This window comes from Manis pentadactyla, chromosome 5 (genome assembly GCF_030020395.1).
Source record: "Manis pentadactyla isolate mManPen7 chromosome 5, mManPen7.hap1, whole genome shotgun sequence".
NCBI lineage: Eukaryota > Metazoa > Chordata > Mammalia > Pholidota > Manidae > Manis > Manis pentadactyla.
Window position 1 is genome coordinate 83801057 of NC_080023.1, and position 15060 is coordinate 83816116.

Sequence of the window (15060 nt, forward strand, 5' to 3'; positions counted from 1 at the left end):
CCCCTGGCTCTGCAGAGCACTCCAGTAATGCCATCTCAGCTTCAGAAGCACATACCACTCTAGGTCAAGTGCTGACATTGAAGGAAATTTTGGCAGTGGGTAGCCTGTCACAGCTACCAGGGCAGATGGAATTACTCTGTGCTCACTCTCTCTCTCTCTCTCTTTTCTGCTAATTGGATTACTCTTCAGAGAAGGATGTCTGATAAAGTCAGCTTAATATAGGGACCCTCTTTAGCTAGAAAGGAACATATTCTACTGAATGGAAGTAATGGAATTAGTTGTTAAATATCAGTGTCTGAACTGTAAGAAACACTTCATGGATAGAGGGGACCAAAGATCAAAGGGGTCATGTTAGCTATGAATACACAGCTCCAGTATCTTGTTTCTGTAGTTCATAGGCAATAATTTAAATAAATAGGCACTCTGGGTCAAACAAGGACATAAGCTTACACCCTTTTTTTGGTAATATTTCTCAGAACAGTCTTCCCTGCATACCAGGAGACAAAAAGGAGTTATGATTTCAAGATTGCCATATATGATAGTAGAAAAGTCTCCATCCAAGAGTCAGTCCGGGTGTTGATTCTAGCTCCATGTATGCCCACCAAGCCTGATTTTTCTTTTCAGTCTTCAGATAGAGTGCCTACCATGGAAGATTAGTAGGGCAATTAAATGAGATACCAAATACAGAGCTTTTGAGACATAGTAGGTGTTCAAAAATTGTTAGTCCCACTTAGTTTATACCCCTCAAAAATTAGGACCGTCACACCATGTGTTTTAGTTCCTTCCTCAAAGAATGAGTGGTTTGTCCCTCTACGGGGGTTAAAATTTGGGCACGATTCTTGTGATTTTCTCAGGATAATTCATGTCCCTTCATATCAGTTTGGATGCATGACAAACCCCTGCACACTGCCACCACCACATTTGTTTAGACTGAATATAGCTGAGGGATCCTTAAGGCTCTCCCTGATGTGTCCTGAGCTCTGTGTCAAGAATCCCACACTTTCATTCAAGTGTCTTTCAGACTGAAAGTAGCTTCCTGCCTCAGCTGGAGGTTTTAGTATGCCTGGTTGTAGACCAAGACCTTTGAGATGTCTTGTCACATTTTTTGGGAAGTGAGAGAATTCAGGGAGCTCAACATAATCCTTTCCAGAAAGTGAAAGTAGGACGTGTATAGTTGGTGAAAGCACAGCCCATGTGGTTGGAGTAGGGCGGTTACATAAAGGAGTTACTCATGCCGCCAGTTACCATGGACCTAAGGTCTTGAAGGGATATCAGAATGAAGGATACTGAGCCTTTTTCCCATAACCATGATTACTTCCAACACTGTCCCCAGGCAATCTAACTGCAATCCAGATGAAGAAGTTTTCACCAACATCACCCCATCTAACGTACATAGAAAATGCAAGACTAAAGGCTAACTGCTGGCAAACAGCACCAAACAGCCGGTTACAGACAGCTACAGAACTGCTCAGGATGGGCTATGTTTGTGAATTAGTACTGCCCCTCTGGAATATGCTGTTGAGCTCATGTTGGACTTGTCTGTGAGTCTGATCATTCCAAATGTCAAACAAGGTATTAAGGCTTAGGTAAGCTGCCTGGCCTTTCTTTCCTAACATGATGTAGGCAAGTCGTGGAGCTTGTGTACTGCACCAGCAGTTTTATATCCCGCCTTTCATTCACCAGAAAGATGCAGTTATGTTTGTTTGGCACAGCACATACCTGGAGAAGTGCTGAAAGGCCCCAAGCAGTCATATAGCCTAGTCCCTCACCCCACCTCAAAGCCACAGCTGGATTTCTGATGGAGATTTCTTCATTTCCTCTAGTCTAGTGGTTCTCAAATTTAAATGCATCAGAATCACATGAAGGCTTGTTAAAACACGGATTGCTGGGCTCTGCCCTCAGAATTTCGAATTCAGAAGGTATCGAACTTTCATTTCTAACAAGTTCCCAGTATGCTGATGTTGTTCCTCAGGGGACCACACTTTGAGAACCTTTGCCTTTCCCAGAGTGAGGCAATGATTGAAAGAAAACACCCTTCTCAACTGGCACTTCAATGTTGTAGTATTTTAATTGACTAAATAATTTAGCAAATCAATAGCATACTTTTGGTGATCAACATTAGAATAATGCATTTCCAAGCCTAGAGAAAGACTCCAACATTAACACAACTCAAATGGTATTACCTACAATAGGGGGTTGAATGTATCTTTAGAAAGGGGTTAGCTGAATTGTGATGATTATTATTACTGCAATTATTACACATTTTTGCTTCCAGGAGATTCAGTTGCAATCTGGACTGAAGGCCAATATGGGGATCCAGAGCGGTCTAGCAATTGATATATCTGGTGCAATGGAGTTTAGTCTGTGGTATCGTGAGTCTAAAACCAGAGTGAAAAATCGGTAAGCATATGTGCCTGTAATATTCTGCTATATATATAATATTTATGCTATATGTAATATAATAATAAAATATATGTGTGCTATATATATTGCTGATATAATATTTGGCAAAGAACTGCAGAGATACGATTTTGGAATTGTGTAACCCTCTGACTTTTTTTAATTGATGCTTTTGATTTATAATCATTAAATCATTGAGTAGGAAGTAACTGTTGGTAGTCATTCCTTCCATAACTTCTTATGAGCAGGTGAGTACCTAATATAATTCAGTCAGGGATCTTCTTGCTTTTAAAGACAGCCACAGACATCCTAGACATCCATGGATGAGAAGTTCATTATCTCTTGGTGTTCTACTTCAGCTGGAAATTGATAATGCTGTCAGGAAGTTTTACTTTGAAGCAAACCTTTTCATTTACTCTTGTCAGGATTTTAGATCTTTCTTCTTTTGCTGTCCTCAATGGAGAAAAATAAAAAGTTGGTTACTTTTGTGCAGAATCTAAGTGTTAACTTTAGGAGTCGGTAAGGCTTTCATTAGTGTTCATTTTTCTAAACAAAATATTCTCAGCTCCTTTACTTTTCTAATCTACCTGTCCGATCATATGAAAGGGTTTTATCTTGAACATAAAACAATGTCTCTGAACCAGTGTAATAATCAAAAGAATTATTCTTCTGTTTGTTATACAATTGAAGAAGAGGATATGGAAATGCAATTGATTTTTACCTTTTTTGATATTTAAAAATGTAGTGGGGAAAGAGTAAGGAGTGATAAAATTAAATTTTTTATATATTTTAAAGTACGGATGAAGGAATTGAGAACAAAGTTGCTACATTTAATGTGAAAGGTGACCCACCTTGTTCCTAAAAGGAACCAGAGTATAAGACATAGAACAGGCCATCAGAGGGATCAGCAATAAAGTTTAGGGCTTCCCACTGAGTCATCTTTCTTCTCTTTCTGAAATGTTTTCCAAGTATAAGTTTCCCCAAATTAAACTGAATTGAATTCTTTGCAGGAAAATCAGTAACAGCAAAACTGGGTTTTTAAAAAATAACAAAAGTACCTGAATTTTTAAAAAGGACACAGTATCCCTAAGAATCTACCAGTATCCACACTGTAGCCAATCTATCTTCAATTTTTCATTTGTTCATTAAAAAAAAAAAGAACTCTTAAGCCCTTGTTGAGTGTAAGATATTAGTAGGTATGGAAAGGGATTCAGGGTTTAAGCAATGCCACCTCTGACCTATTTTTGTACTGACAAGAGCAGCAGGGGCTTTCAGTTGCATGGCAAACTTTGGACAGTACTCCTATCAAAAAAGCCTGGACATAACAGCTCTGATTTAATTGTGGGAGTAATTTCCTACAATTCATTTAAAGGCTACAATTAAATTAGAGTGAGCCTAGACGTAAGCCTTCTGCTGGGATTATCCTCTTTATCATCACCCAAACCACGCTCCCCTGTTAATCCAAGATGTCTATCCAGTTCTCTTGGTGATTATTGGAAAATCTACCATACCTCTCCTTCTTAGGGCACCCATTGTACAGGCCCCACTGTTGGAGTGGCTCTTTGTGACATAGTATCTTTTTCAAATATCTTGGTAACCATAGACTTATGTCTCTACCCTTTTCAGAAAGTAATGAAATCTAATTAAAATAGCTACATAGAAGCCAACAGAGAAATAGTTACCAAGAAAATTGTTATAAATATCAGCTGTCTTCTTGGTGAGTTTAGATTTCTTCTGAAGATAACTCAGGTATTTCTGACTTCCTGAGAGGACTAGGTTCCAAGCATGTTTTCATCCTTAACCCTTGATATGTTGATACAAAGCAGTATTACATGATAGATGCTTCCTTCCCACATCTAGAGTAGAAGGCTGGAGGGAGGTCTCAGAGGAAGGACAAACCCTCACTGCCCACTCCCTGGACTAACCAGGGTCTGGATACCAATAGAACGCTAGCACATTGAGGTCACATATTAGTCCCTGAAGTGTTTCCTTCCAGTCATCATTGTCAGGGTTCAGACTCTCTGAAATTATAGCTGTTTGTCCAGCTCAATTAAATGAGTTATTAACAGGGTTTTTTTGTTTTTGTTTTTGTTTTGCCCAAATCTCTAGGGTGTCCCTGGTAATAGTTGGTGATATCACTGTGGACTCCTCTTTTGTGAAAGCTGGCCTGGAAATCAGTGCAGAAACAGAAGCAGGCCTAGAGTTCATCTCCACAGTACAGTTTTCTCAGTACCCATTCTTAGTTTGCCTGCAAATGGACAAGGATGGAATTCCTTTCAGGTAAGAAGCAGTGCTGTGGAATGTCCCAGAGCCATCCCCAGGTCACTAGGAACTTGAACCCAGTTTTGAGTTGGGTTCAGTTTCAGAAATTTTTTTAAAATAGTGAAAATCCAGTGAAACATGAATTTTCTTTTAGTGAAAGAATAATTGTTAAGACAAAAAAAAAATGTCTAGGGTACTGAGAAAGTGTAATGACTGTTCATTTGCTTCTGAAGATAATGTCACATCCTAACCCAGAAATAGTTTATCAAGAAAACAAAGAGATTTGATTTACTGTAAGAATTGACATGTAGTTTCAGGAATATACTGGATGCATATTTACTATCAACTGTCTTCAAAATTGTTTCCTAGACAAAAAGTTCAGAAACACCTGGCAAACACAGGCTATAGTTTAAGAGCCCCAATAAATTCACAGTTTTTACAGGAACCATACAATAGCAACTTGACCTTGTTTAAGTTTTGGCTCAAGCTTGAGAGTTTGAGTTTTTTATTTTTTAAAAAATGCTTCAGTTGAATTTTTAGTGTATCAAAAACCAAGTATGTAATTGCTCATCTAACTTTCTCAACACCTCTTTTACTCTAGAGCTTCTCATTTACACTGTGTCCTTTGAGGCTCGTAACTGTTATTTATAACAATGGTGTCATGTGGAAGTAGAATGCTTTGTGACCCGGAGCACTCCCTCCTCCATTGATACAAACTATCTACCATGACTTAAAACAGCAAGCCAAATTTTATATCATCTCCCTTGATAAGCAGGCCACAGTTGAGCACCTTCTTTATGTTCCTGGCATCTCATGATCTATAAAGGGAATGTATAAATGATATAAGTATAAATATGAGTAGTTTTATGTTTTTATAGAATAAAACATAGTGGATTATAATTAGAGTGTTAAATTGTTGCTAATTTATACTGATTTATGTCTAGAATAAAACTCCTTTAATGCATTAAAAAAAAAATTCAGCCTTCCCCATGGTCAAAGTGCAGCGACCACCAGCCCAGGCACATGGCCAACTGGCAGTGTTCCCCATTTCACTCAGTCCAAAGCTCTGGGAATGTTTCCCAGTCAGCATTCCCAGTTTAAATCCAGCTGGGCTTGCTGCTTACTCAAAGGAGAGCTGCTCCCAAGGTGGGGCTCCTGGAATGAGGAGTGAGAGACACGGCAAGGCCTGCAAAGCTTTACAGCATCTCCAAAATGCTGAGAGGAATTTACTCCTTCATTCCAGAAAAATGTATGGCTGGGCTCCCATATCCAGGCATTTGAAGTATATCTGTTTGTGTAAAAAGAAATGAGAAGGAACAATCACCCCACTCATGGGAATGGAAGCTAGGAATCTTAGTGCTCATATCCTTTCTCAAAGCACTTTGAAACAGAAGCTTCAAGTGTACACTCCGTAACTTGGCTCTGATGGGTGTGGGGTGACATTAAAATGTGTGTAATTTTGTTATTGTTATGCAGGCAATTTGAGACAAAGTATGAAAGGCTGTCCACAGGCAGAGGCTACATCTCACGGAAAAGAAAAGAAAGGCTGCTAGCCGGATCTGAATTCCCGCTCCACCAAGAGAACTCTGAGATGTGCAGGGTGGTATTTGCCCCTCAGCCAGAAAGTTCCTCCAGTGGTTGGTTTTGAAACTGATGGGTGGTGTTTCACTTGAATTGGTCTCCCCAGAAGGGGTATGATGTGACATGCCTAAGTACTTGCTCTCTGAGAGCACAGTGTTTACATATTTACCCGTATTTAAGATTTTTGTAAAAAGCTATGAAAAACCTCAAATGATTAAATTTGGGCCTATTCAGTATCCTACCTACAGTGTCATTTTGAGCCACTATAAGTGATACTTTTAGCTACATTCTTATTTTTCCTGTACCTCTCTCAAATCCCATTTGATATAGTGAGAATAGTTCTGCCCCAAGAAACTATTGTTTATAAAACGCAAAACAAAACACACGTATTCTCAGGAGAACCCAATTTTGTTTCAACAATTTTCAAGTAACATGTATAAAACCTTTGATGGAACCTTAAATGTGGCTTGTTTCTACCAAACATGTTGCCCAATTAGAAAGAAAACATACCTTTTTTCCCCCTTTTTGTGGAAGTGAGGGGAGGGGACATAACTTTTTAAAACTTGTTAGCTAACTTTAAGAATGAATTTTTATATCTTCTCTTAGTTGTACTAAGCATTGTGGTAGAAGACAAACTGAATTAAAATATTCAAATTTATATTTAAAATATCTTTCTGCTGACCATGTAGTCAGATTGCTAGAAGAAAGCCATTCAGTCCTCTCTGCCTTCTGCCCTGCAAAAATATTGGACTTAGCACATAAGAGTTAGAAATGTTAATTTCAGAAACTCCACTCAATTTTTCTCGTGCTGCATCTCTTTGAGACTGTATTGTGATACACTGTCCTTTATAAGGGACATCTGCATATATTCTTCATTTTATTGTTTATTCAATTGTTTTGTGGTAGAAGTTCCAGTTTGTTTGACTGCAATCTGTACAAGAGCCAGAATGGCCAAGAGAATTTAACATTGCTTTGAAGAAGTGTTGGATTTGTACTTCTAAAACATGAAATGATAAAGATTGTTTTTATTTGTACAAATTAAAGGAACCATGTTAAAAATTTTTCAAATATTTATTTAAAAAATGGACACATGTGTTTATAGGGTTAAACTCAGAACAGGTAACAGATGTTCATTTGTCCATTACACACACACATACAATGGAAGTTAACTAGCCCCCCACTGGTTGCAAACTTAAAATGATGTGGGATGAAATAAATCTGTGAAAATCCTATTGAATTACTTTTGCTTTATATTACTTCCAACCCATATTTCTCTGCTCCTGCTGCTTTCTGAGCCCAGAAACATATATAGTTAAGCCATTGCAGCTCAAAAGAATAGGCCAGATCCTCCAATAGGAGGTCAGAGCCCTTTGGAAAATGGGCCACTGATAATAGCAAAAGTCAGAACTTCCTAAGTTGAGTTGAAAACAACTCAAACCCAGTTTTCATAAAGCTCTGGAATGGCACATTATTGTTATGTTACTGAGAAGAGAGAAAGACCATTTAGCTCACCTCACAGAAGTCTTTTCTTGACTAAAAAATGGTTAAAGTCAGATTCAGATATAAGTCAGTTCACCCTAGAGCCAGCTCTCTGAATCCACCGTGTTGTATTTCCCAGGTCGTTTTGGCTTTTAAAAGTTGCTGCTTAAAGAATACAGACAGTAATTACGGAAATAACAAACATGGGGCTGCAGCTACAAAGCTTTCAGCTACAGTGCGAAGTCCTGAGCGCCATTGCCCTTTTCCTCTGTCGTTGCTGTGTCCTTTTCTCTGGTAGGATCAAAACTTCTTGTCCACTTGTAGACCTGTATTTTTTCTTGGCCAAGTGTGCCTTCTGGCATAAAGGGTGCTTCATCTCTGCAGGCAGGTCTGACTGTGTAATAACAAATGTGCATTTCTTATGGCAGCTTTATTGAAATATTATCACATAGCATACAATTCACCCATTTATGGTGTAGAATTCAATTTTTATATCATATTATAGCATATTCACAAAGGAGTACAACTATCACCACAGTCTATTTTGGAACATTTTTATCATTCTAGAAAGAAACCCATACTCTTTAGCTGTGAACCCCAATTTCCTCACCTCCTAGCCTAAGACAATCGCTAATCTACTTTCTATCTCTATAGATTTATTCATATAAATGGAATCATATGATATGTGGTCTTTGTGACTGGCTTTTTTCACTTGGCATTATATTTTCAAGATTCATCCACGTTGTAGCATGTATCAATGCTTCATTCATTTTTATGTTCGAAAAATCTCTCATCATATACATATGTCATTTGTCAGTTGATGGACACTTGGGTTGTTTTTATCTTTGGCTATTTTGGATAATTCTGCTATGAACTTCTGTGTACAAATATTTGTGTGGGCATATGTTATACCGAGGAGTGGAATTGCTGGGTAAAATGATAACTCTACGTTTAACTTTGTAAGAATTGCCAGATTGTTTTCCAAAGTGATTACACCAATCTACATTTCCACCAGCAGTGTGTGAAGGCTTGGATTTCTCTGCATCCTCCACATCACTTGTTCCTACCTTCCTCCTTGCTTATGGCCATCCTAGTGGATGTGATGTGGTGTTTCATTATGGTTCTCATTTACATTTCCCTAATGATTAATGATGTTGAGCACCATCATATATTAGTAATCTTCTTTGGAGAAATGTTTATTCAGATTCTTTGCATTTTTTTAAATTGGGTTATTTGTCTTGTTATTAGTGAGTTGTAATAGTTCAGTATATATTGTAGGTACAAGTCCTTATCATATACATGATTTGTAAATATTTTCTTCCATTCTGTGGTATGTCTTGTCACTTTCTTGGTAGTGTCGTTTGAAGCACAAGAGTGTTTTGATTTTGGTCAAATCCAATTTTTCTATTTTTTTTTCTTTTTTTGCTTCTTTGGTCATATCTAAGGAACCAATGCTAAATTCAAAGTTGCAAAGATTTACTTCTGTGTTTTCTTCTAAAATTATAGTTTTACTTTTAAATTTAGGTACTTGATTCATTTCTAGTTAACTTTTTATATATTATATACAGTAGGAGGTCCAAATTCATTCCTTTGAAAGTGGATATCCCATTGTCCCAGAAGTATTTGTTGAGAGATGATTCTTTCCCCATTGAATTGCTTTGGCATTCTTGTTGAAAATAAATTTACTATATATGTGAAGTTTCATTTCTGTATTGAAATTTTTAATCCATTAATCTATATGTCTATATGCCAGTACCACATTGTCTTAATTACTGTTGCTTTGTAGTAAGTTTTGAAATGGGGAAGTGTAAATCCACTTATTTTGTTTTATTTCAAAATCGTTTTGGCTCAGAGTCCCTTGAGTTTCCTATGAATTTTAGGAGCATGTCAACTTCTACAAAGCTAGCTGGGATTCTGATAGGGATTGTGTTGAATCTGTGTGTCAGTTTGAGGAATATTGCCACTTTAATATTAGGTCTCCTGATCTGAGAACAGGAGGCATCTTTTCACTTTTAAATTTTAATTTCTTTCAACAATGTTTTGTCATTTGCAAGGTGTAAGTTTTGCACTTTTCTTTTGTTAAATTTATTCCAAGTGTTTTATTATTTTTGATGCTATTGCAAATGGAATTGTTTTCTTACTTTCATGTTTGGATTGTTCATTGCAAGTATGCAGAAATACAATCGAGTTTTGTATATTGATAATGAATCCTGCAATTGCAGGATTCATTTGTCAGTTCTACTATCTTTGGTAGATGTCCAGTTTCCCCAGGACTTTCTATATAAAAGTTCATATCATCTGTAAACAGAGCTTGTTTTACTTCTTTCTTTCCTATCTGAATGTCTTTAATTTAATTTAATTGCTTAGCTGCCCTGGCTGTTGAACAGGCTGATGCTGACTAGGACTGGTGACAAAGAACATGGCAAAGATGAGGATGCTGGTGAAAAGCGGTGGTGGAGTGCTAGCAGGGATGGCCCAGAAAGACCACAGAACACGAAAGGAAGGCTCAGGTCATTCGACAATGGTGATAGTTCTATTTTCACTTATACACCTGAAAAATTCATAGAACCTTAGAAAGCTTAAAGCACATTTAAATAGTCACAGTGCCCTCCTGTACAGGGAGGGTCAGCCAACATCAAGAATCTGTTCCAGATCCAGACTGACTGAGGCTTCACTGCTTCTCATCTGTTTAGCTGCCAACTAAGAGACTGTGAGGGAGCAGGGAGTGGCCTGGGGGCCCGGCTTGGAATCCTCTGAGAACCATCCCCCAACTACTGGCTGGGTGGTCTTGGACATGTGACTCAGTTCTCATCTCTAAAATGGATAGGATAGTCTCCATTTCACTGGGTCGTTTTAAAAGTTCATGAGATAATGTGTGTCAAGTACAGTGCCAAGCACACAGTAGTATTTGATAAATACTGTGTATGTGAAGTTTCATTTCTGAATCGAAATTTTTATTCCATTAATCTATATGTTTATCTTTATACCAGTACCATCCTGTCTTATTACTGTTGTTAAAATGCCACAAGGCATTTTCTGCTATCATTAATGTTTTTACTATGAGAAATGTAGTGAGCAATGTTATTACCAATGATCAGCTTTGTTCTGATTTTTAGCAAAGAGATTGTGTGCACCTTACATCTACCTTTACCTTGTAATTAGTTGGAGAGCATAGTGATCCTCTCTAATGAGTGTGGATATCTGAACCTCTCACATGCAGCATCCGGGAAGGTGGGAAGCAGGGGAGTAGAGCAGTGAGGGCAATTTGGAGTAAGATACTCCTGCTTAAATCTATTTTAAGTCTATTACGGTTAAGAAATCTTACCATTTCCACATACTCCTCCTACATAAACCTCCAGCCTCTCAGCTTCCACATCTGTAAAGAAACATATGTAAAACCTCATAGGTTGTTGTAAGGATGAAGTAAGGTCATGGGCTAGTGCCTGGCACATAACAAGCACTTAATAAGTGCTCACTAATATTAACTTTTATATGTGATCCTCTAGAACCCCTGAATAAAGCAACATTTCTTGTTCTGAGTCCATGGAGTGAATCTATTTTCTGGACTTTGACTTGTGAGCATTGTGAGTTTTAGGAAGATAACCAGGTTTATTTGCCTATCATGAAAACACTACTTTCACATTATAAAAATTATTCTCACATTGTGTAAGAACATGACTTTCACCCATTTCTCCACACACCCAAGTTGACTTCAGTTTTCACTGCTCCTTTCTTTACCAAATTCCTTTGCCCTTGTTGCCTGTGGATGTGATAATTGCCAAAAGGAAAGAATAAGTATTTTTATGAGAAAGCATGGAATGAATCTAAAATTCAGCCATAGAATAAGCAAGTTGCAGCAGAGTTCTTGGAGAGCATAGTGAGAGAACTCCCCCATCGTAGGTGAAATGGATAGCATTTTTTTGAGAGGGAATTAAGTACTGGAAGAAGATTGCATCCTGCTCAGTCATCATCCTGCTTCAGAACTTGAGCAGAATGTCATATTTGTGTCTATTCTTAGTTACCACCTCCCTCACTGTCAGGCTCTCTTATTTTGTTAGGGTCCCTGTTGGAATGGGGTCACTGTGTGAAACTGCACACTGAGCAATTTGAAGAACTCAGTAAACTTTGTAAAGATATGAGCAGAATATAGGGAACCACACAGCATGGTGCAGCACCCTGAGGCTTGTAACAACAAGAAGCCTGAAAGGTCAAGGGAGAGAGGGACCGCTGGAACCCAGAGGGCATGAGCTGTGTGGAGCTATGGCTTTGAATGAAGGCTTCACCCCCTCCAGTGGAGGGAACCAGGGAGACAGCACCCTGACTTCTCTCTCTTTCCTCCCTCTGGTCTCCTGTCTGTGGTGCCCATTGACTGAAACCACCCAGAAACCAGAGGGCAAGAGTGCCTATTGGTCCAGACTGTCTACAAAGGTGGAAAAGGCAGGGAGGGGTTTGGAGGGGAAAATGGAAGAGAGCCAGCCCAAGCTTACGTGACGGCCTTCCCTGCAATTTATTAACTGCATTAATCAGTCATTTTACATGACGTAGAGGGTCTATTATGGTTAAGAAATGTACTACATTAAAAAAAAAAGTAAGGTGGGTGCCTCACCTCAAGAAACTCAGGGAGTGAAGAAGCAATACAACTAAAAATACTTTTAGTACAATGGTATAAAGGTTGTAAAAGAAATGTGTTCAAAACCCTAAGAGAGCAGCATAAGGGGGAAAAAAATAAAGAAAACATCATCAACGAGGTGAATTTGAACCAGAGCACATGATTTCCTTGCCTCTATTCCAGCTCCTACCTAACCAGCATCGGCCTCACCCTTTAGCTGTGTGTCATACCCTCCGTGAGCTCTGAAACCCCCAAGCCTCATGTGCCGGCAAACAGTCCTCACTCTCAGAGACCCCACTGTACAATTGCATATTCTATGTGATGAGATTATAAAAGAATATAAAAATTCAGATCAATAAAAAGTTCACCTTTGGCGACACATTAGTTAATCATGTACCTCCCGTCATGGGATTACAGTTAATTTAGAATGAGTTAGTAAAGAGCTGCTACTCTCCTTTTAATGAAAGTTTAATTTATTCACAGTTGTCTTGGAACATCACATAAACCTGTAAGCTATTTTCACTAGAAAGATTCCTGCCATAATCTTCTAGGATTACATGTACAAGGTTGTGTGTTCTTTTCAGAGTAGGCTTAGTTTTAAATTACCTGATTTCTTTTGTTAGTGGGTGAGTCACTTCCATTCTGTTTTGTGGTACCTATCTCTAATTATTTTAAAATAATTCTCCCACTCAATTTGCCTGAAGATTATCAAGGTAAACACAGTCATAGAGTAAGATTTCAGTGTGAATGAGATGAACATTCCAAATTTTTGAGATATGAAGAGATGCTTAGTGGTGGAAATGCTCTAATATATTCCTTATTTGGGGGGGGAAAAACGTTAGCTCTTTAATGAAATCTGAGGGGGCATAGTGAATACAAAGCACTTACTGGATGAACAGACAATTCCTAAAATTAAAATTACTCCTAACCAAAGTCTTCCAAAGTCTCCCTCTACCTGTATTACTTATCAACATTTTATATTGTACTTGTTAGGTTCCATGTACTGTGCTAGGCACTTCATAGGTATCCAATCATTTCATTCTCATAACAACTCTCTAAGGTACAAAGTATTATTATATACCCTGTGTATATGGGAAACTGAAGCACAGAGAGATTCAGTGACTTGTCCAAGATCTCACAGCTGGTGAAGGGAAGGGCAGGATTTAACTCAGGAGTCTCCCTCCAGAGTTCAAGCACATAACCGTTATATTCTGCTACCTATGCAGGATCCAGTCTGAGCTCCTAAGCCTAGAAGCCAATTTCTTGTCCACACTCAGGTTCAACAGTTTATCCTAGCCTTGTATGCACTGCTCTTCATGAACAACACCCATCCTGTTCCTGCAACATGCACCTCAAACACACCAATGTTCTGCTGTTTCAGTTCTTCTGTTCCCATCCCTCTCCTGCCCTTCTGCCCAAAGGAATCTTACCAAGCCCAACTCCCATCACATTTCCTACACACAGAAGCAGCTACCTACTAACACACCTACTCCTGGGCATGCTTATTACATACACCACCCACTTGGGAATTAACCATAGCAACTTGGGTGTCTTCCCTTCCCTATTGCCTCATGTCATTAAACATCACACTTGTTATGTAGATATCTTATTATCCCAAACAGAGTATAAGCTTCTCCAGCTCAGACCATTCATATGGTCCTTAGTACCCTCCCTGTAGTGCACAGTCATTGTTCAGCAACTGCTTAGCTATGGATGTCAGTGCGTTCTAACTTCCAGCTTGCTCAGACTGCTTTCAGGATGGCCAAGGGCCCATTTCAGGCAGACAGACTTCAGTTGGAGCCTCTATAGCAAAGCAATTTCCTCTCCCTTCATGGCCCAGGGCTCTTACACTTTCCTCAAAAGAAAAATAGAAAGGAGCAAAAAATATGGTTTAGATCGACTTTGTCAAAAAGGGAAGGTATGGAGGAAATCAAACTTCTATGGCCAGGATTCTCACCTGGCCCTGGTGGGCTTGCTCCCTACACATGTGTGGGCAATACATTTTTACTGACTCTATATAAAGACCTCTGCCCAGTGCTCTGGGCTGCATGGCTGTAGGAGAGCAGAGGCTGGAGTGGTGGCAGCACGGAGGACAGAGACTGGGTTGGCTGTGTGGGCAGAGAGGCCCAGAGGCAGCTTGCTGCATGCAGAGTCGCTTTGAGGTGGATGGGATTCTAGCACCTAACCTGCTGTCATTGGGAAAATAAAGTTGGGTATAAACCCATTTTTCCCCCAGGAATATTCCATTGTCATTTTCAGTTTCACCAAATCAAAAGTGAACTTGGCTGGGGTTGAAACCCATTGGCAAGACAGAAGGAAAGCAGTATTTCTTAAGCACTATGTTCTTTAAAAGTTCATAAAAAATCCTGAAACAGGAACTTATTTTCTCCACTAAAAAATCACTGTGGAAAGTGAGGATCAGAAAGGGACTGTCTCACCGGGGACTGGTATGCTAACATGATAGAGCAGGAGCAGAGTTTTCTGCTCAGAAGCATCAACCTTCTTGCTTTCCTCCAAGTGGCCAGCCCATGGCTGCCGTGCACTGTGATCCAGAGCAGTGGTTCTCAGAACTGTGTGCCTCAGAACCCCCTGGAGAATTAAATTGCTCCCCCTCTCCTCCTTTTCAGATCCAACTGGCCTGAGGTGCACTAATGATTTGCACTGAAAACAGGTGACATATCATAGGTGACGTTTCTTAGGTGAAGCCCATGCTGTTGGGATGGAAGCCA

General features: G+C 39.1%; 1 protein-coding gene across 1 annotated transcript in view; it reads left to right on the plus strand.

The window, feature by feature from the left end:
* MTTP (microsomal triglyceride transfer protein) overlaps positions 1-11261 on the plus strand; it is a 49055-nt gene extending 37794 nt beyond the window's left edge. Inside the window, exons 16-18 of the mRNA XM_036914050.2 lie at positions 2276-2400; positions 4510-4680; positions 6139-11261. Of these exons, the coding sequence (XP_036769945.2) occupies positions 2276-2400; positions 4510-4680; positions 6139-6310 (468 nt within the window). The 3' untranslated portion in view covers positions 6311-11261. The remainder of the gene's footprint in view (positions 1-2275; positions 2401-4509; positions 4681-6138) is intronic.
* Positions 11262-15060: the final 3799 nt, after the last annotated feature.